This window comes from Neopelma chrysocephalum, unplaced genomic scaffold (assembly GCF_003984885.1).
Source record: "Neopelma chrysocephalum unplaced genomic scaffold, ASM398488v2 Primary Assembly neopelma1_59, whole genome shotgun sequence".
NCBI classification, from domain to species: domain Eukaryota; kingdom Metazoa; phylum Chordata; class Aves; order Passeriformes; family Pipridae; genus Neopelma; species Neopelma chrysocephalum.
The window spans coordinates 14,870,346-14,893,821 of NW_020897714.1; the positions used below are offsets into that span (position 1 = coordinate 14,870,346).

The 23,476-nt window shown below is 42.6% G+C and overlaps 1 protein-coding gene across 1 annotated transcript in view; it reads left to right on the top strand.

Annotated features, from left to right (window-relative positions):
* The first annotated feature begins 7,144 nt into the window (after positions 1-7,144).
* The window catches only part of UTP20 (UTP20, small subunit processome component), a 64,404-nt gene continuing 48,072 nt past the window's right edge, over positions 7,145-23,476 (top strand). The window contains exons 1-14 of the mRNA XM_027680006.1: positions 7,145-7,246; positions 7,923-8,003; positions 9,292-9,358; positions 9,551-9,683; positions 10,162-10,350; positions 11,347-11,428; positions 12,083-12,220; positions 12,607-12,762; positions 14,399-14,545; positions 15,035-15,169; positions 16,613-16,690; positions 17,352-17,530; positions 19,478-19,633; positions 20,136-20,224. Coding sequence (XP_027535807.1) covers positions 7,202-7,246; positions 7,923-8,003; positions 9,292-9,358; positions 9,551-9,683; positions 10,162-10,350; positions 11,347-11,428; positions 12,083-12,220; positions 12,607-12,762; positions 14,399-14,545; positions 15,035-15,169; positions 16,613-16,690; positions 17,352-17,530; positions 19,478-19,633; positions 20,136-20,224 — 1,675 coding nt within the window. The 5' untranslated portion in view covers positions 7,145-7,201. The remainder of the gene's footprint in view (positions 7,247-7,922; positions 8,004-9,291; positions 9,359-9,550; positions 9,684-10,161; positions 10,351-11,346; positions 11,429-12,082; positions 12,221-12,606; positions 12,763-14,398; positions 14,546-15,034; positions 15,170-16,612; positions 16,691-17,351; positions 17,531-19,477; positions 19,634-20,135; positions 20,225-23,476) is intronic.

A 23,476-nucleotide genomic window follows, 5' to 3' on the forward strand; every position in this document is an offset into this window, starting at 1 on the left:
CAGTTACCCATATTTGCACTAGCTCTATGTGTTTAATTGATTTGTTTGTCAGACATCCTCAAAGCAACATCCATCACCAAAAGTAGATAAGAAAGGAAGTTTTTCCCTCAGGTCCAACCATCTGCATCTGTTGACTTTGGTTTGGTTTGTTTCTTTTGTTTTCCTCTATAACATGAGGTTCATTGCACTAATTTCTGATGAGATCTGGACATTTCAAATAGCAAATCTCTGTGTTTTCTCGGAGAGTGGAAATGCTGCCAGCATCCTTGGTCTCTTCCAATGTGCTGCTGGGACACACCATGGTTTTTGGCCTCTTGTACTGCAGTCTTATGGCTGTTGCAGGATGCTGAGGAGTGGTGGGTGATCTGTGGTGAGTGGGGGACAGTGGACATGCGTCATGTGGATTTTCATGACCAAACTCCATGGGAGGAGGACTTTACTAATCCAGGCACACTAGGACTTTTAAAATTAATGTCTGTTATTATAGTGTATTGCTATCCAGTGTTAGCATGCATTCAAATAATCTATTGAGTGGGGTTTGATGAAAATGTGGATTTTGGGCTAAGGCAATGGGGAAGAAATAATAACTTTAACATGCATTTCTGGATATACAAAAGGAATGGTGTAGATCCAGCATCATAAAGCCTCCACACCTTCCGCACAGTCAGGTTAATACCTATAATGGAAATGCCATGTGATAGTGTTGGCGATTTGCAAACTTGATGAATGCTGAGATGCACAAGCAAGCACAGAGGTAGAAATGCCAGTTGAGGAGAAGCATTTAGGTTGCAGCTGGTTTTAAGGGAATCTATCTCTTGGTACAGCAGATGCTCTCTATTGGTACAGTACCATTAGCTGATCACCATTTTAAAGGAGCTCAGTAAATCTCAGTTTGAAAGAGGCACTGGTGGGCACCCTGCAAGTACTCATCTTCTTCCAGCGACTGTGAACACCAGGCCAAACATAGCCCTCCGTGCAGCCAGTGGCTTTAGCCAGAGAGGTGAACTGCACCCTTGTGGTAGTGCCTGCCCAGTTCAAGCAAGCAGGACATCTGCTTCAGTATCTTTTGGGTTTCTATCCTCACTTGGAGGTTGATGCTCATTTCCACTTCCTTTATTACTGAAGTGTCAGTCTCCATCTAGACAACTTTTGTACAGAGATCTATTATTTCAGTATGTTTATGAGTTGTTTTAATGGCTCCTATTTGATCTGATCATAAATTAGACCCAAAAGTCAGTATTAGAAGCAGCAGCAGGGTCTAAAACTTTTTCAAATTTTGTAGTAAGAAGGGACAGTCCTATTTCTTTCCTTAGCATTATCAACATCTCCACAATCAGAGCATCAATGAAATTTTGCACTTCTTCCTCTAGAGAGAATTGTTTTCAAAGTAAAGTTGAGTTGTGTCTGCTCATAAGGTTTTTATCACAGACATGGATTCATTGACAGAAAATTGGGGTGCTAGGAATAAGAACACACACACACATCTGAGGTGTCCCTAAAAGTCCTACTGCAGTATGGCTAAGGACATTGTCTGGAAGTGGAACTGATTCTGGTGGCAAATCCTTCTTCTTCTGGTGGCAAATCCTTCTTCTTCTGGTAACATGGAGTTTTGGAAACAAACCAAAGAATCTAGTAATTTTTTGGTGAGGGTTTTTTTTTTTGTTGTTGGTTGGTTGGTTGATTTGGTTGGATTTTTTTGCTTGGTTGGGTTTTTTTCTTCTGTTTTATATAGATCAATGCTGGAAATTTCTCATGAAATTGCCAGTTCCAGCAGCTTATGACATAGTGGAAGTGCCAAGAAGAGCTGCTTTGTCTCTTGATGTTGTATAAGTTCTTCCATTTTTCTAAGCTATCCACAAATATTTCATCAAGCAGTACACACCAAAATTAGACTGCTTCCTAACAGTCTCAGCTTAAGGGTATGTATCAGTTTAAATGGTTTTTCCTTACAGTGCTCTGCAGAAATGAGATTATTAGATTATTTCAGCTTTTGTAAACTATGTCTCTTGTATCTATGAGATCAGGGAACGGATAAGTGAGGTACTGTCTCTATTGGAACCTGAGAGCAAAGTTAGAGCTGCATGAATATTATGACAGCTTCAAATAAGAAAAAAAATATAGCAAATTAATTAGCTAAAACATCAAATCTGGGTACCTAAATTTTGGATCTATGTTGTATGACTTAGATGCATACAGAGAGAGAAGTACAGTGTCAATTGCTTTGTATGTTACCTTCTATTCCTATGCCAGGAACATCCCATTCCTTTCAATTACAAAATTGTGAGCCTGGCCTTATTTTCCCCTGAACATCATGCACAGCTGACTACAAGTTTAAAGACAGAAACCATTTGAGAAAGGAAATATCCTTGACTACATCTTTCTGTGATTTTGTGTTTTCTACTCACAATTAGCTTCTCAACCTCATAGTGAGAAAATGCTGTCTTGGATTATTGACTTAGTATTTCCTCAGTGGCCTTATACAGATAAAAGGACCAATAAAGACACAGCAAAAGAGGACAAAAGAAGAAAAATTGTATACGGGAGATGACGATGATTTTGAGGGAAGCATTCCCTCATGTGCACCTGCTTCTAAGAGATTTTTATTGTTTTCTATTTTGCCTTTTTTGGAAGGTTTAACATGATCTTAAAACTTACAGTTGTGATCCTTCAGCCCCAATTCATCACTGTTGTTTCAAGATTCCAAACAAGCAAGAGGGATTTTGGGGTGGAAGAAGAGAGCATAGCTTCAGATTCACTGCTAAAGGTTTTATGCTTTGTTCTCAGACATGCCAAACATTCAGGTTTCATGACAGTTTTCTGAATTTTGAGTTAAACTGTAAACAGATTGTTAGTAGCCCCAGACACATGACAGACAGACTGAAATCCAGATGGTTTCTGTCAATCCCAGATGCCACTCATTTTAGTGGTGAGACTGAAATGCAGGAGAGCATTCACATCTCTTTGGGGGGGACAAGACTCCATCCTCCCTAATTTTCTTTTCCATGCCCCATGCTTCCCCTGTGAATCTTCCTTCTGCTGCTTCTATTGCTTCTATTCCCAGGACCTCTCCTGTCCTGGGCCTATCTGTATAAATGCTGTCTGTGCAGAAATCAGACCCTTTTTCTTTCTGACACAAATTAAATTCTAGAATTTCTTGTCCATCTCCAAAAAAAATCCCAAAACAACAAACAAACAAACACAACCTAAAAAAACCCCAAGGTATGGGTTCCTACTGGGCGGAAAACTTGGAATAGTACCTGTTGGCATGAACCAAAATTGTGCCAGGGATTGGGTTGATGGTTTATTAGTGTAGATGATCCCTGTGCTCTGGCACTCTTCAGTTTACTCCTAGAAATGGAGCTAGTGCAGCCCACCGACTCCAGCTCCACAGCAGAACCCTGACATGCAATAGACGAGTCACTGGCCTCAGTGTCTCAAGACGTTAAATCAAGTTGTCAGTGCCCCTTTCTGTGAGGGAGTCCCTAAGTTCAGGATATTTCAGGCATGGATGCTTACCCGCATACCCAAATAGCTTCGGAAGTCTGGGATCTATATTTCAGCTCCTTGTCCAAAACTCTCTCTGATCAGCAAACCTAAGGGTAGGTGAAAATCTCCTCATGACTCAGCTAGCATTGACCTGGAGTAGCATTATTTGCAGAATCTCTGTGCTTCAGGCATATTAGAAAAAATGTGGCCAAACAGTTCCACCAGATTGCAGAACAGGATTCCAGCATCTTGTTTGCTTTGATTTTGAAGTGCTCTCAACAACATCCGACATAATCTTGTGGGGTTTTCTTCTGCAAGACAATGCAAAATGCCAGCTAGAAGCTGAGGAGGAAACTGGCAGTGAAAATATGTCATTGTGTTTCAAAGGGCTTTTCTTACTTTCCAGGCAAATTAAAAAAATATAAATCTGTTTGCTTCAGTTGAAAGAATTCACCAAAGTGAATGTTGCATTTACATAACCTGCCTTAAAACTCATGCCAGCTTCCCCCATACAAGGATTTTGGAGAGCTCCTGGGATGCAGCATGTTTCCAGCCATGTGCACCCAGCCTGTGCATCCCCAAGTTGTTCTGTGGGTGAGTCGAGATAGGCAAAGAGAGAGGCTTCTGGGTTCACAACCAAGTCAAATAACTGTCACTACTTTAAGGCTCCAGTTACTTATTTAGTGTCTTTAATATTGATTGAGGAACCTAGCTTTGGGCATCCAAGCTTGGAAGTTGTTTGGCTAAATTCACAGGTATTTCTGTTAATTTATTAGCCTGTCATATTTAATTTTGAAAAGGACAATCTTCTCACAATATAATTACCTATGCAAACTCCTTTTCTGGCACATCTCCACCATGCCTGTATGAATATAGTAGGAAAATGAAAATTTGATCTTACACCTGTGCATCTATGCAATCTACAATATCCTGAGATTAACAATAGCCTGACCTGGCTGCTCATTGGCTTGTGCCAGGTAACATGTTCTTTAGGATAGAAACTCAGTGTCATACAGGCTTCAGGGGTATGTGTTGTGCTTTTGATTAATATGCATAAAAATATGATAGAAGTAGGGCAACTCTGTAATAGTTTGAATAGTGTGTATTTATGTAGTTACTGAGCCATGTCATGGGGGACATCCACAGGGTCAGTTGCAGATATGCACATATAATGAGGTCATCCAGACTTTCTGAGACTACCAATTCTAAGGCACAATGAATTTTGTTCTAGCACAATTGTTTCAAGTACAAAAATGTGTCTAGATCGGCAGTGAATATAAAAGGAGCCTGAAGTTACTGCTCAGAGGCAGGTGTGCATTGCAAACATGTAGGTTATTTGAGATGAATTGTGCCCTGTGAGACCATCTTGGGTTAAATATTGAAGTATTTTACCCAAATTACTATTATTAGGCTAAGCTGTCACATTTCCAGAGGACAAGCCTGCTTTGCTTCTACAGGGAGTGGCTCTGGTTCTTGCTGAGTCCAGCAAATAGATTTTGGACAGGAGGACTAAAAAGCCCAGGAATGGAGGAGACATAGGGATCTCAGACCTGTCTCAGAAATGCTAATGGATTACAGTCAGGTGGCTGTTGCCTACAGTGAATGTGTGAAGAGGTCACATCTGCATAGGTGACTACTTTGATAGACATGCATGTGCTGTTTTACAATGGTTTCCCCTACGTGCCTCTACAGGTATCACTACCAATAAGCCATTGCTCTTCAGAAGGCCATCTGCTTTAAGGCCAACTGCTTTTAATTTTTAATGCCTTTAGCATGAATTTCTGAAGGAGAATTGCTGACAGGGGCCATCAGATAATCACAGGGTGTTGGAGCTGGGGCCTGCTCAGAGATGGGAGAACCACGTATCTTCCAGGAAAAGTACCAGAATAAGGCCTGAGGCTTGAGGCATTGCAGTCAGAGAGGAGTGTATGTAGTAAGGATGCTGTTAACATAGCTGCAGCTCATACAGAAGTGGGGAAGGGACCTTCTGGGTCACTGAACATAACCAGCTGAGGTGCCAGACCTACTGTCATGGCTATGCTGGTATTGATACCTGGGTTACTACCCTGAGGCTCATTCAGATGTATCTCCAAGTGCAGTAAGGAGTGCTGGCTGAAATGCAGTCCATGAGTACTTCTTGCATCCAGAAACTCTCATGAACATCAGCAGCTGCAGGTCTACTGAAAAGTTGCCAGTTTACAAACACAAAGAAGCATTTGTAGCCTTCTACAAACTTCTTCTAATGTCTTTTATTTTTGCTGATGACGACTCTTCTGCAACAAGCAGAGCACTTCTCCCTGTTAATTTGCATGAATGTTAGATTTTGCTCATTCCCTTGGATGATTTCGTAGCATGTGCACCCCGGGAAGTTCTACAGCATCTCTGCAAGATGCTATTCATAATAGAAAGCTTGTGGACTGTTTTCCACAAGTACACAATACGTAGGAGACATACTAGGTGAAATTACTAACCACTTCTGGAGGGTTATTTGTGCTTTTAAACAGTTGCATTATGGTACCTGAGCTCTTTTATATATCTAGGCCTCTCCACATGCTTTTAGCTGCACTTTCTCATGGAGATATTTGGGCTTGAGATCACTTAAGCCAACCTTTTCAAACTCCAGTGTCTAAATTAGGCATTCTCTTCTCACTTAAGTGCAAATGCCAGAAGTCACAGGTGCTGAAGCAAGCAGGTTCCCCTGCCTGTCCAGATGGCTATCATGTTAATGGCTAATTGCCTGCCTGTGGGCAGCTGGTTGCACCTGGCAGTGTTTAACCTGGTGGGTCTGCTCAAAGTTGTGGATCCCTACGTGCTCCTAATAGTGAACTTCAGCTGTGCTCAAATCCAAACTTGTGTCTTTTTGTTTGGATAACCTGCACGCCTGGTTTCTGAAAATGGCCTTGAGCTGCCTGTAACAGGTAGAGCAGGCAGCTTAGGGCAGGACAAATTCCCAAGCTGTGTAAGCTTTAACCCAAAGTGGTTGCATGGTTCTGAGCTGTTTGTAGTTCACCTGCCCAAACCAAAGCTTCTTCTGACGTTTAGTTCGTCTCCCATCTCACCAATACACATTCTTCACCTTCCACAACTTCAGCCGCAGGCAGAAGCTCTCACAGGCCCTGGCATTGCAGCGAGTGATGACCAATTCATAATCATCGGCTCCTCTACAAGGGTTTGATTTGCATGTACTTCGTCTGCAATGAACTTTTTCTTTTTTATTATTTTGAGGATCCAGATAAAAGTCTGCACTAAGACCAGGGAGCTGAGCAGAGGCCGTTTCGTGCTGAGCCACCGACGCTGTGCTCAGGGCTGCGCTCTCCCACAGAACGCTTTCACCAGGCGCCGATCTGTCCTCTTCGGGCACGGCTGGGGCCTCGCTCGGTACCGGGGTGCCCCAGCCCTCCGCCCTACACAGGAACGCAGCTGCTCTGCCCAAAGTCCTCGAGGCACCGCCGCTCATCGCCAAGGTAAGACGCGGACAGACATCTCTCCACCCCCTACCCTCAGTGCTCGGGGCCTCTCTCTGTGCATCCGCTGCCCGGCCCCGGCCGTCGCCGCCCGCCCCTTCCGCCGGCGGGCCCGCCCCCGCTCCCGGCAGCCCGCGGCGGGAATGGCGGCGCCCTGCGCGTAGGTCCGCACGTGCGGCCGTCGGGGTGTGGGGCCGTCGGTGTGTGGGGCCGCGCCGCTCCGCGCTGGGGGCCCGCCCGCCACCGCCGCCATGAAGAGCAAGCCCTCAGCCCACAAGTCGGGGAACATGCACCGGGTGAGCGCCCGCCCGGACGCGGCTGGTGGCCGGGGGAAGGGACCTTGGGTTTCAGCCGTCGGCGTTAGTTCAGTTGTCCTGCCCGGCTGCCGAAGCGATGCCGGGGCAGGAGGCGTGAGGGCGGGCCGCGTGGAGCCGCCGAGTCGGGTCACCCCTCCCCGAGGCCAGCGCTGTGAGGGTCTGGCCGCGACAGCCGGGCCGGAGTGCGGCTTCTGCCCCTCACCCGGCACCTCCATCAACCGAGTCACCGTCCCTGTCAGGCAGCTGGCGCACCACGGCCCAAATGTAGAAAAGTGACATAATTTAATAAAAAAATAATACGCAATAAGTTTATTAACCAAGGCGTTGTTTCAGGAAGGCTGAGACCTGGGCAGTTTCTTGAAATCCGGGTGGATTTCTCTGCATCTTTTTCACGGTGTTGGGCAGACGTGTGGTCTGTGAGCCTCGGTTTTGCAGGGCATGGGAGGAGAGGGTCAGTCCTGCTGTTGGGCGTTTTATGCGTGTTTTGCCTTAATCTTAAGGTAATACTGATATTGACGGTATTATCTGGTAGTCTGTCTTTAGAAGTGGGGTTTCTGTTTGGAGTGTGTGTGCTATCAGGTGTGCTATTAGGAGGCATTTAGAAGGACTGGTCTCAGAAGTGAGCAAGACACATATATGTCTTTTTGTTTTACAGTTTCTTACCTTTTCGGAGCGCTTAAGCAATATTAATATTGATATTATTCATCGTATTGACAGAACTGGAAGTTATGCTGAGGTAAGAGCAGCAATTGCGGTAATTTTCTGAAATCACGTCGCAAGTAGATACACTCCATAAAAGAGTCACTTAACAAATTTAGTCAGAAGGAAATTGGAAAGAAGCTTCTGCAAGTGTTACCTTTCCTGGAACTTCATTTCATGCTTTGTTCCCTTTTACTTTTTTACCTGCTTTTCAGTATTGCCATAGAGGCCCTTTGACAGTACCACCCTGATGGCTTCCATGTGGCTGGCGGGCCTTTGGGTGTTACTGAACATGAAAGATGCTGCTGGGTCACTCAGCAGTCCTAGGTCCTGACCTGCTAAAAGTTGCAGGTGCTAAGTAATTGCATAGAATCATAAGTTTGAAAATCATAAATTGGAAAAGACCTCGAAGATCAGTAAGTCCAACCATTAACCTAACAGTGCCAAATTTGCATGTAAACCATGTCCCTGAGTGCCACATCACATGTTGTTTAGATGTTTCCAGGGATGGTGACTCAACCGCTTCTCCAAGCAGCCCAGTCCAATGTTCAGTGAAGAAATTTTTCCTAATATCCAGTATAAACCTCCTTTCACCGAAAGGGTGTTTGAGCACTGGAACAGGATCCCCAGGAAAGTGATCACAGCACCAAGCCTGACAGAGTTCAAGAAGTGTTTGGACAATGCTTTCAGGCACATGGTGTAATTCTTGGAGTGTCCTGTGTAGAGCTAAGGCTTGGACTCCATGATCCTGATGAGTCCCTTCCAACTCACTATATTCTATGATTCTAGCACAATTTTAAGCCATTTCCTCATGTCCTATCTATCCCTTTTTACTTGGGCGAAGAGTGACACAATACTGGCAGCATGTGTATAAAGCATGAGCATGTGTCTTTATGGATCATAAGGGTCATTTATATGTGTCATATGGATCATCATTGTGATTATAGTGCTTGGTGGGTTATTACCTCCTTGTCTACTGGATTGTTCATCTGAACTTCCCACTTAATACCTGTGGGGATGCCAAAAGAAATCCCAAAGCATTGTGCTGGGTGGACTATGGCTCAGCATCTTAGATTATCAAGGCCAATCAACAGAGATATTAAAACCAATTGTGTAAACAAGTCCTGTCATCAGAAAGTATTTTTAAATGTGTTTTGAATACAGAAAGAAAGTCTTATTTTCAGGGAAATTCCGTAGCACCTGTTGAAATGAAGTCATCAAGATTTCTTGGAATAGTCTTAAAATGTTGTCTTCATTTGAACCTCTCATTTTTGCAGGATACATTCATTAGAGTTGGTAGCTATTCTTCATGTTTGTTTTGACAGGAGGTTGAAACCTACTTTTTTGAAGGACTACGGAAATGGAAGGAACTGAACCTCACTCAGCATTTTGGTATGTCATTTTTGTTCACGTTTCCTGCTTTCCTTAAACTGTTAAAACATGTTTCTTCATCATCCAGAGCCCAATGGGAGAGTATTGACTGTTTTTTGGACTGGTCTCTGGAACACTATCATTCTTTAACACTGTACATGTTTACCAGGAACTGGATGAGTTTTCAGGGTTTCTGTTTTGTGCTTTGAACAGTGCAATTCTACAATGAAGTGGCCAACAAATGCCAGTCCTTCCACCAGCTGGTCTATTACCAGAGTGCCATTGTGCAGAGTTTGAAGACACATTTGCAAGTCGAAGGCAGTCTTGCTTACCAACCCCTGTTAAAGTAAGTATTATGGTCACAAAAAACAGTCAGAATCCTTCATGTTATTACAAGTGATCCTACATTCTCTTGTAAGTGTTCTTTTTCTTTATTGTAACAGAGGAAGATATAGCAATGAGATGCCCAAGGTGATTATTTCCCTGGTAGAGCTTTATGGTTCTAAGTCAAAAAATTATAGCTAATACAAGGCAAATAAATTAGTGGGAGTGCTTACTGAGTGTCAGACCGAATATTAATGTGCTGTGTTTGATGTTAATAATTTATGGTCTCTTGTTTACTGCTGTCTGCTTGATTTTTTGAAAATCTTAAGACTCTTGCCATCCACAGCTGCCTAATAGGTGATATTTTTAAAAAAGTGAGAAGTAAAAATGATGCTGTCTTTCTTTCTGAAGAGACTGTGCTGGATTATGCAGTGTTGGACTAGGTTTTTATTGGTTTGTTTTTGAAATGCACTAACATTGGTGTATTTTCTGAAACACAGTCTAGTGGTGCAGCTGGCTCGAGATCTTCAGGCTGACTTCTATCCTCACTTCCATGACTTTTTCCTGGCCATCACCAAGTTACTGGATACACAGGACACAGAGCTGCTGGAATGGGCTTTTACCTCTCTTTCCTATCTCTACAAGTACTTGTGGAGATTGATGGTGAAGGACATACATAACATATACAGGTAAAAACCATGTTCAATGTCTGCCTTGGTCAGCAGTTCTTAGATGCTGTAGAAATGTAAATGCCACACGAATAGGTGTGCTTAATGCTTCAGTATACTTATTAGCACACTTTCCCAGTTTTTCTCAGAGAGAAACTAGCCAAGTTGCAGAGAGTTACCAAATGCATAGGAGTCACTTCTGGACTTGGAGAGTTCCTTAGCTGCAGGCGGTTGAAGGCTGATTTTGTTTGTGCTTGCTGTGTTTTTAAACCTTTTCCGGGCATCTCCGTCTGGCTGCTGCTGCAGAGTGAGTGAGTACTGAGCTGGATAGGCCTGTGACCTGATGTAGTATGACTGCTTGTTCAGTCTTACATTGCTGTTTTAGCAGGGCTCTTCTTTTTGTCATAAACGGTGGGGCCATGTTGCTTCCTCCTAATTTCAGTTTGGACCAGATGGAGCAAAAAAGGTGTTACAGATTTCCTCCCCAACCCAATAAAAGCTGTTGAGAATATTGAAAAAACACCTGCTTATCTGCTTGACTTGTGAATCTGAGGCACCACTCCCTCTGCACTGAACACATGATGGGCCACCTGCAATGGTTACTGGTACTTACCAGCAAACTGCAAATATTTATCACCCCTGCAAATTGAATCTTTCAAAACTTTTAAGTGCACAGGAGAGCCTTTTGGCTCAACTGAAATACAAATATGACTAAACATATATTTTGAAAATCTTGATGCTGTGGTTGAATCTGTGTGGATCCAGATATTTTAGAGATATTTCTGATTGCAGCTGATTTGCCTGGCAGTCATTTCACCTTCTTTACAAAACTCCTGTTCTTTATCCAGAGAGAGTGGGAAGGAATCTAGATGAGGAGGGTATTTGCCTTCTCTAGGAGGATAGGTTCTTAGTGTTTATAAAAAGTGCTAATGTAAACTGAAAACAATTTTTTAATTGCCAGTTGATGGCAATTCTTGCATTGCCATTAAGACAGTGGATTATTTTGTGTCTTTGTAGCCTGTATAGCACTCTGCTGGCTCACCACAAACTCCACATCAGAAACTTTGCTGCTGAAAGTTTTGTCTTTCTAATGAGAAAGGTAAGTGAGGTGTTTGTACTTTGATGCTATCTCCATTCTATGGTGGCTTTGGGATTTTGTAATATTAGTTTTTTGTAATAGTTAGATATTGTAATACTAGGTTTTCTCCAAAGAATGGTTAGCAAATCCTGAACTGGCATGCAGCATGTCCTAGGTTGTCATTTTTAGTGAGTATTTTGCTGTGAATATAATGCACTCCATATCAGAAGTGGCAAATAGAGGCCTTAGCACTCTCTGTTTCAAGAGCTGTTAAACTAAGTGTCTGTGGTTGGTTTATCTAAAATGACTAGAAATAGTAAGGTGGTCTTCTAAAAGGGAGGCTTTAATTTGTAAATGCACATTTGCTCACTGGCTTTTCCACAAGTGCTTTAAGGCCTTTGTAGAACTGAAATGGTTGTGGAAACCTTTTTGCACTCCTGAAGATCACAGTATGTAGTGTTCCCAGGCAAATCAATCAAGATCACACAGCAGCCTTTCATGGAGTAAGGAAAGGGAGCAGCAGTTGTTGGTTTTTCTTTAGAAAATAATGAGTTTGAGCTGTTGTGGGAAGGCAGGACTAGGAGAATAACATGGTACTGTGGAGTCATTTAATTGCCTCTATCTGTCTGGTAGCTCTGAATAGAAGATAACTTTTTTTCTCCTTGTGTTTTGTAGGTTTCTGATAAAAATGCACTCTTCAATTTAATGCTCCGTGACCTGGGAGAGCACCCCGAAAAGGTGGAAGGTGTAGGACAGCTGCTTTTTGAGATGTCCAAGGGTGTTCGAAACATGTTCCACTCCTGTGCAGAGACGGTAAAGACAAGATAAGATTGCTGGTTTAACTGTTGCTGTAATGGAGCCTTAGGCAGTGCTCACTGAAACCACTGAGTATTTGTCACGTTCACCTCAGTGAATCCTTGTTGTTCATTACTTGGTAGAATCTGAAAGCCTTGTAAGAATATTTTTTGAGATAGGAAGGTTAGTTTTAATAATTCCTATGCTATATTCCTATATGTTAAAATTGTAGTGCTTGCTTATATTTCAGATTTTAAGTGGTAGCCTTTTTTTTTTCTCTGTACTCATTCTAGAAAGAATTGAGATCCCTGGAATATTTTAGCAATATATTGCACTAACGAATTTTAGGATTGCTAGATCTATTTCCTAAGTATAAGGACATGATGTGCTTCTTTCCTGTGCAGGCTGTAAAGCTAATTCTGTTGAAACTGGGACCTATTACAGAAGAAGAAATTGAACTACCATGGGTAGCTGTTGGAGAAGCCTTCAATCGGATGATCAGATCAGCTGTAGTGCATATCCATAAGGAACATTTTAACATTGTCTTCAAATGCCTGGAGGTACATTGATAATTTTTCTTATTATTTTTTTATTCATGAGTAACTGACAAAAAAATGTGTGCTTACCAAGAGAGTGTTTGTGTTTTATGGGACCAGAACTTTTTCTTTTTGCTTTGGAAACATTAAATACAGTGTCATGTGCATGGGAAGAATCCCACCCTTCTTTTCTAAATTCCAGTGACCCTGCTGGCTGTTTTGTGAGTGAGAAAGGAACTACTGTGTGTGAGACTTGGAGCTCAGTCCCATGGCTGGGCAGGGGTGGTTTGTAGGATCTACCTTGGCACACATCACAGTTGCTGGGTTGGGAATGCTAGTGCTCATTTAATATTTCTGAACTAGGTATATTGGTCGTTCAAACCCACTTTGTAACAGCAAAGGGGAAGCTTTTTGCCCTGCAGATCTTTTTACAGCAAAGATCTGGGCTAAACCTGGAGATCCAAGTTTGAACCTTGTAGCCAAGCACTGAAAATCAGAGTGTTTTCAGTCTGGGTGTTCCAATGTTGCTGCTTGAGGGTTACAGCCTGTGGTTTGAGGGAGCACAGCTGAGTGCTGTGGGCTGTTCTGTCTTGAGTCAGGGTGATGTAGAATAATCAGCAAAAGCCTGGCAGGTGTGTTTTACTTACCTGACCAACATTTAAAAGTTTTCTCACATCTGGGATTGGGATTTGCTGAGGGGGATTAAAACCTCTTGCAACTGACAACACTGTGTCAGCTGTGCTCCTAAGAAGGGTGAAATGGGAAACTGAAGGAAATGGTACACATGAATTTTAGGGTAGTCCTTCTGACAGGGGTAAATAGTCCTATTTGTTCCTTCTTGGAACTTCTTCCCTGTGACTAACCAGTTTCCTAGAAAATCCCATCCTGTTCCTCCTACCCCAGCCAGTATCATAGCAGTTATTGCCTGACTGTTATTAGCTGCAGATTTGTTTGCCACTGGATGTTTTGTATCTCTGAGATCTCATTGACTCAGCATCTGCAGTTGTGATGAAATCTTGGAAATCTGTGACATAATTCCTTTTATTTTTAATGAGGCTTGTTTTTTTTACCCTGGGAACTGGTAGGTGTGTGGTGATACCTTGCTCAGAGGGAAATATTCATGTAGCCTGTGATAGCTGTCAATGGGTTTAAGTTTATAAGATCAAAGATAGTTTATGTCCTTTGGACAGAAAGGGACAATAGGTAATAGGAAATAGGCAATTCCATTGGCTGTATAATGTACATGATATGAGAAACCTCTCAGTATGCACATTAGCATGATGATGCATAAAGTGTAAGAGGACCTAAGTTTTGATAATTCCAGTGAAAGCTGGAATGTTTCCATACCGTTGTGGGTCTGGAGATGAATATTTCTATTCCTTTTTCCTGTTTTGTATGTCAAATGTTGGCCTTTCTGGAGACCCTCACTTTAGGAGATACTTGTGTTTTCTGTCCCAGGAATCTAGGATGTGTTTTTACATAAGGGAAATCACACAGTGTTCCTACGAGGTTCAATTTGTTGACCATGTGTGAGAGAGCCAACAGAAGTTTGTTGGGCAGCTGAGATGTTGATTCTTTAGAATGTGCTTCAAGTAGCAGTAAGTGAAACAGAGTCTGATATTTATCTGAAATATTTCACTTTCCTATTTTATTTAAATAGGAGTCACTCTTAGACTTGCAGAGGAAAATAACTAAGGCCAACTTCTGTGTGGCTTCAGAGCAGATGGAAAGGATTCTGCAAGCTTACCTGATCCTTGTGGAACATGCGAATGGATCCAAAATCTCACTGCCTGAAGATGTCTGTCGGGTAGGTCAGACCATCACTTTGATGTGTCAGAGTTGAATATGAAAGAGGTGTGGTCAGCTGAAGCACCTGTATGTATTTCTGGTGCATCATTGGGCTTAGGATTTGAGTTGAGTGAACAGAGATATTTATTTTGAGTATTGCTACCTCTCCAATCCTGTGAGATGTTACCTCTCTATTGCAATGCTAGTGTGGCCCTCCTTTAAATGAGCAAGGGGGAAAGTGAGCTGCTGTTTCTAGAGACCTGTTCCTGCCACTGTGGAGACCTAGACCCCCATATCAGTGGTAAAGCAGTTCTGCCAGATTCACATAAATTTGACCCCACTAGGATAGATTTAGTGCCTTCAAGCTTCAACCGGACTATTAGGATTTGTTTCTGTGGGCTGAGGCTTAGATCACTGTGCCCTCCTGCTCCAGGGACTGTCCGGGTCATTCAGACCAGTTAGTCATTATCTTCATGGATAAATATCAGTTCTCTCTCTTTCATTTCAGGCTTTAATAAAAATGTTACAAACACCATATCTCTCATCATCTTGCTGCAAGATGCTGCTGAACACCATTTCTACATTCCTGCTGGCTGAGAATGTTTTGTTGCCTGATTCTTTAATGAAGGAAGCTATTGAGAAGGTAACAAGGATTGCTGCTTATGCCAGAAATCCCAGAGTTTCAAGTTCCCTAGAGCAGGCTGATTTCTGGACATTCCATTTCAGGCTGGGAAATATACTGTAAGGTTCCCTTTAGCCTTTTGCACAGATAAGGGAGAAGCTGCCCAATGCCTTAAATAATGTCTGGTGGGGTCTTGGGACTCCTTGACAGTCTTGCACAGGCCATCAGTACAGCAATGCCACCATGGCAGACATCATTGCAATGAAAACCAGGTTCTGATTCAAACACCTACAGCCTCGGTAGAGAAAGGAGAGAGAACAGGGAAGGGACACGTCCTGCCTAAGGTAATAAGCAAGCCAGTCAGTCAAACTTACTGAAAAAGGTACGTTTTTCATTAAGTTTACAAGCATTTAATGACCATGGCTTAGCCTCGTGAACAGGGTTCCCACAAGTGCAGTTTGATTTAGAAAGTACAGGGGTAGGCATATTTCAGTACTACCTTTGCTCCTGAAGCATTGACAGGATCAGCTGTGTACATTCCTATCAAATGCAATGTTACAAAGATTAATAGGAGATGCTACTGTGGAGTCTGATTCTTTAGTTTTCCTGTTACAGTACATTATGATTTTGCAATTAACAGTGTGGACCGTAGTTGAAGTGTGTGTGTAAAAAAAAAATACTTGAAAGAAAAGTGCCATGCAATTTACAATGGCAAAGCAAAGCTTTTGCAATTGTTTAAAAAAGATTAAATTTCATCTGGTCTTCAGTGTTTACTTGTGTTGAAGTAAGGTCGGTTCTGCCTGTGGCAGGAGGCCAGTTTTGCTGTGGAGATGTCCTTCAAGCATTTGAGAATACTTGTGTGAGCTTCTTTTAAACTGGAGGAGACTTAAAGCTGTCCTTGTCTTCTGAAGGATCTGGGAAAGAGAGATCTGGGTGTGTATTTTACATTGCACATCTTGGCATTGAGAAGCACTGATCCTGGGTGTCTCAAAGGACTGTTCCTATCTTGGATCCTCCAGAAGCACAGCGGTTGGCTCTGCCCATGAGGTAGTAAACTTCTGCAACCTGCTACACAAAAAAAATGCCAAGTTGAAATATATTTTCTTGACAGTTGGTGTCTGTACTGCAGTCTTAGAACTTTGAACTTATATTTTCCACATCACGTTAAAGAGATAGCTCAGCTGTCTTTGCGCAGAGACAGTTGGATCCAACAGCATTTGTCAAAAAGGGTTATGTCAGCAGGGTTTGTTAAAAAGGACTGTGCATTCCTGTACCTGAATTGTCACTTGGAAACGGTATTGCTCTATGTGCCAGAACTAGCAAGAGAGCCAGGCTGGGAGTCTCGGAGTTCAAAGCATGATTGATACATATACCAGGAAAAAAAGTCCCATGGATAATGGAGAATTGACTATGAAATGTCTCTTGTAAATCTGTTCCTGTCAACCTTTCATTTGCATCTTGCAGGTATTTGCAAGTGGATTTGAACGGCACTTTCTTTTGGACTTTTCTGAAGCGATGTTCACAGTGAAGCAATTTGAGAGGGTAGGTGGAAGCATTTGTGCATTATGTTTACTTTTGTTGCCAAAGGGAACAACTGGGAATCCGTAGTATATTTACCTGCCCTGTATGCTGAAGGATTGTTGTGTATTGACACGATGTTTATTTGAACTTCTGGCATGATCTGATAAGAACGAAAGAGGCTACTTATGCTATTGTGTTAAAGTTTTGTAAGAGTTCTCAGAGATGGAGAAGGTGATAGGTATCTGTTCACAAAAATAAGCCTCTCTGTTGAGGATGGGCGTGTTATGGATGAGAGGAAGAGAGGTAGTTCTGGAGAAGCTAACTGGAAATGAGTAAGAGATGTCTGATAGGTTGGGCCTCTAACTGGTGGTCTGTGAGGAATCAAACTAATTAAATGGAGTGGGAGGTGAAAGCCAAGGTTGGGTATCTGGAATGTCCTAATGAGACTCAATTTGGGGCAAACTAAGTTTTTTTGTTAAACCACTGTCCCTGCTGGGATAAGAGAATGTCTGTGTGCTGTTGTCTAGGGGAACCAGGACTGATAAGTTTGATACTTTGCTGGCTCACTTGTGAGCATTTGGGTTCTGTGTGGCTGGTGTCACGTGGGTTTTTTTGTGGGTTTGATGATGGTTAGAGAAACTTGCCAGTCCTTGACTTTAGACCTTTTTTTTTGTCCCTTCAGCATTTTCTCCCATGCTTTCTAGAATACATTGAACATTGCTTCTCTGGCACAGATACCTTTACAAAGGATGAGGCTGTGGCAATTCTGGCTAAACTCATTTTGGTGAAAGCAGAGCCTCCTACCATTGGTTCAATGGCATTTGAAAAGTATCCTCTCATTTTCACTGAATCATCTGTCAGGTGAGACTTCTCAAGTTTAGCACACTAGATGTGTCTGCATGACTGTAGGCCTAAAGGCAGTGCAGAGCTATGTAAAAATTGCCCTCCAGTGTTTGCTGGAGTTGTGTGAACGGCAGTGTTGCTGGCAGATTTGCAAACCAAGTGAGGCAGTAGGATCCCCTTTTACTTTTTGAGATTATTTGAGAAGAGGTGCTGCTCTGGAAAGGATATCACTATTATAAAAAGAGTGTTGTGGTACATGTATGATGGGGATTTGTTACACTAACATGCATGCTGCATCCTTAGGCAGGTAATCTTTGTAGTGAGTGCTGCAGTTCAGGTTCTCATTATTCCTAACCTCCTGCCTGTGCTCCATCTTTCTTCCCTGTAGGCTTATGTCTTGTCCAGGAGCTTTGTAGCAGCAGTACTATAGTCTTACCATAGAGCACAGCTGGATACCAAAGGACATGTAATTAATCCAGATACAGCCCTGCACTGGCACAGCTTGACTGCTTCTAGTTGCAAAGTTGGCTTTGTTGCAGTGAAGTGGTTGCTTTCCCCTGGAGCCTCTTTGGGGTAAACGCTGAAGCACAGAATGACTGTTGCTAATCTGCTGATAGTGATTTTTCTTGTCGTTCTGACTGAGAGAATTCAAAACTTTTGACTTGTATTGCCTTTTTTGTAAGATTTTATCTTTCCTAAAAGCAACCCACTCTGTGTGGGTTTTTCTTACTTTTATTTAATAAGAGTGAAGGTACTGGGGTTTAGAGAACAAAAGGTTGAGTCAAAATGATTAAATTTGGTTTTCTTGCCATATGTTCTTTGTCTGTTGATCTCTCTGTTTTTTCAGTGGTATGGAGTACATAGCTGAGAGAACCTTGGTCCTACCTGGACTTTTTCTGTGCTCTTGCAATGTCAATGGTAGAAGTTAGGGCTGGGAGACATCTCAAGAGTTTCATACCCCATCTTCTACCTAGGATGGAATGATGTCTGACCTGAAAGATGTCTGACCAAATAGTTATTAAATACTCCAATTCTGGAGATTCCCAAGCTGCCTCTGGCAGTCTGTGCCAGTACTTAATGGCTACACAGGTGTCTTTTGATTTATTTTGGAGTTTTTTTGTTGTTGTTTTTTCCTAGTCCTCAGTGTATGAATTAAACCTCCTTTACTGCACTTTAAATCCCTTGCTGCTTATCTGCAGGGAACATAAAGAGCAGAATATTTCTTACTCTTTGCATGCAATTACAAATAGCAGGCTTTGTTCATCAGAAATGTCTGAGATCTTCTTTCCCTGGACCAACAATCCTAATTCCTTGAGGTTTATCTCATAAATTTTGTTTCTTAAGCCTCTAATGATTCTTGATGTTGGCTTTTTATTAGCTTCTGTATTTCTTGAAGGGTGAAGCCTATACAGCTTTCTGTGATCTTGCAAGCACTGGGTGGAATGGAAAGATTGCTGTTTGTGGAGTGTGAAGTACTGTTCATATGTTCCAGTATGGTGTCAGCCCTCTCTGCCTGCACATAGGCTTGTTGATTTGGGCTCAGCTTGCGATTCCTTTTAAGTCCCAAAACTTATACTTCACTGGTTGTTTTCTGTCATCCATCTATGTCAATGTAATTGTGGTTTATTAACAACAGTCATGATAGAGGTGACTCTCAGGTGCTCCTAGAGTCCTAGCACCCTAGTTGTGAGGGTGTCCAACTGAGAACTAGTGTCTTTTCTTCTGGAAATATTTATTTGAACTTGAAATAAAGACCTGATATTTCTTGTGGGCCGTGTTTTGTGCTCTTCAGCATAACTAGATGTTATTTTGTGCTGTAGAGGACATTGAAAAGAAAAAATCCCTTGGGTTGTCCAAGTCCTTTTTGCTAGAAGTAGCAAACTTAATTTTGAATATCATAGGAGGAAAAGGAACAATTTCTGATATGCAATGGTGGATTACTAAAAAGCGTGGTTTTATTTTTAGCTCTAATACAAGGCAACAAACAAGTAAAAGACAAGGAGAAAAGGCAGAAGTACCAGTGTTGGATTATGTACTGTCTTTAATCCATTTACCAGAGAAGGAAGACATCACTGACCTTTCACAGTCTTGGGTTGCCTTGGTTGTACTGCCACATATTAGGTAAGGGATATTCTAAGGTACTATTGTCATGTATTTATGTAGTACTATCTAGTTCACTTCCTAAGAAAAGGACAATAATTACTACCCCTAGATTAAGGAAACCAGGATTATAGGGCAAAAAAAATGCTATGTGGAAATACCATGAGTCAACAGTAAAGACAGGAATAGAATATCAGAATTGATTGCCTACTCACTAAATTGGGTACTCTGTCTAGATTTGTTCTTGATACATTTCAGTTTCTATTTTAAGCACTATCCTCTCTTGACAGTGGTTTTTATTAGTAATTATTAAAGGAATAATTTGAAAGAGGGTGCAATGAATGCTACAACTGAAAGCGTGAATCAGAAATAGCAAAAACGTTTTGCTGCTGGTTTCAAACTTGGGGTTAGCTACCTGTAATTTAGTACAAGTACCTGTAATTTAGATGTGGAAAAAAAGCTTTCATATGTGTGTTGGTGTCAGTGTAACAGAGATAAAAGTCTTCCCATTTACTTTGGACAGACCAATGCACAAAGAAAACATTCTGCCTCGTGTGACAAGTTTTATAGACTCTCTCTTCACAGCCATTGACAGAGGAAGCCTCTGCAAAGGTCAGTTATGGTTACTTCCTGTTTATTTGCTTTTTGTTGATATATAAAACAGTTTTTCTAATGACACAAAGCATGAAAATGAATAGCAGTAGCATTGTGTCCAAAATTATTTGCCAGCTCGAGTAAAACTAAAGGAACAAAGCTTGGGAGGAAACAACCTCCAGGAAACAACTCTGCATTTGTTGTTCATAATAGTAATGGGGTGGCAGATGTTCTGCTTAGAGGAAGGCAAAGGTAATTGGGAAGGAAAAGAAGAAAGTGAGAAAAAAAGAGGCTGGAAATCAATCTAAACCAGATCCGGGATGAAGCAGTCAAGTGAAGAAGAGACTTGACTTGTAAGCTCCAATTCAAACCTATAGTGCAAAGTCTGGGACATTACCTGGCAGTTAATAGCTAAACAGCAATAACAACTATACACTCAGTCTAGCACATTCCAACAAAATACGTTATCTCGAACTTTTTGAGCCCTGTATTGGATGCCAAAAAGGACTGTCATGGTTTAATCCCAGCTAGCATCTAAGCCTCCCACAGCTGCTCACCTGCTCATACTTGCCTGGTGGGATGGGGGAGAGAATCAGAAGAGTAAAAGTGAGACAATTTGTGGATTGAGGTAAAGACAGTTTAGTAGGTAAAGCAAGAGCCACACACACAAGCAAAGCAAAACAAGGAATTCATTCACCACTTCCCATGGACAGGCAGGTGTTCAGCTATCTCCAGGAAAGCAGGGCTCCATCATGCATTAACAGTGACTTGGAAAGACATACACCATCATTCCAAACATCCTCCACGTCCTTCTTCTTCCCCCAGCTTTATATGTGAGCATGATGCTCAATATCCCTTTGGTCAGTTGGGGTCAGCTGTCCTGGATGTGTCCCCTCCCAACATCTTGTGCACCCCTAGTCCCCTCACTGGTGGGGTGGGGTGAGAAGCAGAAAAGGCCTTGATGCTTTGTGAGTGCTGCTCACTAATAATAAAAACATCCCTGCATTATCAACACTGTTTTCAGCACAAATCAGAGCCAGAGCCCCATACTAGCTACTATGAAGAAAATTAACTCTATCCCAGCCAAAACCAGCACATTCTCCATCCGTTATTTGATAACATTGAGCATTTATGTCATGCTCAGGTACCACATGATCCAATACAACCTCAATATCCACCCCTCCCCTTCCCATCCTTTGATATAACACACCCTTAGTCTATGGACCACCCCTGTAAAATGTCCACAAAATGTCCACTGACTTCATTTAGTCCATGAATTTGGGCTCTATCTGTTATGGTGATCACTCGGGACAGGAGAAATGGTATGCTGTGTGCAGTTATTTGGCACTAAAGTCAGCTCATGTTCGTTTGCTGCTGCACTTGCACTGCTTCTTGTAAGGCTTGTCCTCCACTGGTGTGGGTGGTTCCTGCTATAGTATTTACTATAACATACAACTCAAAGTATAGGTTACAACAGTTTAAAGGTATATCCGTTACAGTCTCCACCTCTGGTTCCTTTGGGCCAGACCACGAGTTTTAACATTGCAATGAACTCCTCTCCTTGCCCCTTCTCAGGCTTGGACTTAGCCGTGGACTGCAGTCTCTTCAGGGGAATACCTGCTCCAAGTGAAATCTTACCGATGAGTCAGTCTCTCCAGGGGTTTACCTGCTGTGGTGTAGACTTATCCACAACCACAGTTGCTTTGATGTGCAGCTGTTCCAGTGCAGCCTTATCCATAGGCCATGATGTTCTGCTCCAAATGTGGCCTTACCCATGGCTGCACTCCCTCCAGGAGCGTACCTGCTCTGTCCTGAGCTTATCTGTGGCCACACACTTTGAGGTACTCCAGTATGACATCAATGCATAGCCAGTGATGCTTCAAGGTGTACCTGCTGCAGCATGGACTTACCCACAGGCACAGATGCTTCAGGGTGTAGTTTCACCAGCATGGACTTATCCTTGGGCCACAATCCCTTCAGAGGTACACCTGCTGCAGCACAAACATGACTACAGATGTTTTGAGATGTACCTACGTTGGCATGGACTTAACCATGGCCACGGGTGCTTTGGGGTGTCCTGTTCCTGCATGGACTCATCCATAGGTCACAGTCTGATTGACTTGAGTTTGCACAGGATTCCAGCCTGTGCGGTACAGCAGGACAAAACCAGCAGCAATGCCCTGGCTGCCTGCCAACTAGGTGCATTGCCATGGCTGTTATCAAAATGTTCCCAGGTACAGCAGAACAAGATGATAAGCAGTACAGCACTCCAGCAAGCAGTGAAAGCAAAAAGCAGCCACAAATGCTGATATACCATAAGACAAGCAAGCCCTATGACAAACATAGAAGCTTGTTGATTAATAGCTAAACAGCAGTAACAGCTCTAAGTTTGATCTAGCACACTCCAATCAAATCTGTTGTTATCTCCAACCATGCCAGCCTCGTGTGTGGCACCAGAAAGGACTGTCATCTCTTAACTCCAGCCAGCAACCAAGCCCTGCACAGCTACTCACTCAACAGGGAAGACGGGAGAGCATCAGAAGGGTAAAAGTGAGAAAACTCATGGGTTGAGATAAAGACAGTTTAGAAGTAAAGCAAAAGCCATGTGTGCAAACAAAGCAAAACAAGGAATTCATTCACCACTTCCCATAGGCAGGCAGGTGTTCAGCCATCCCTGGGAAAGTAGGGCTCCAGCACTCATAACAGTTACTTGGGAAGACAAATGTCATTACTTCGAACATCCCCTCTTCCTTCTTCTTCCTCCAGTTTTATATGCTGAGCATGGCATATCCCTTTGGTCAGTGGGGTCAGCTGATCCAGCTGTGTTCCCTTGTGCTGGTTTTGGCTGGGGTAGAGTTATTTTTCTTCACAGTGGATAGTATAGGGCTATGTTTTGGATTTGTGCTGAACACAGGGTTGATAGTATAGAGATGTTTTGGTTATTGCTGAGCAGGGCTTATACAAAGCCAAGGCCTTTTCTGCTTTTCGTACTGCCACATTGGCGAGGAAGGGGGAGGTGCGTGGGAGGCTGGGAGGAGACACAGCCAGGACAGGTGACCCCAACTGACCAAAGGGATATTCCAGACCATATGACATCATGCTCAGTATATAAAGTCGGGGGAAGAAGGAGGAAGGGGAAGGCATTTTGGAGTGATAGTGTTTGTCTTCCCAAGTAAGTGTTCTCCTGGAGATGGATGAACACTTGCCTGCTCATGGGAAGCAGGGAATTAAATCCTTGTTTCATTTTGCTCATGTGTGGGGCCTTTACTT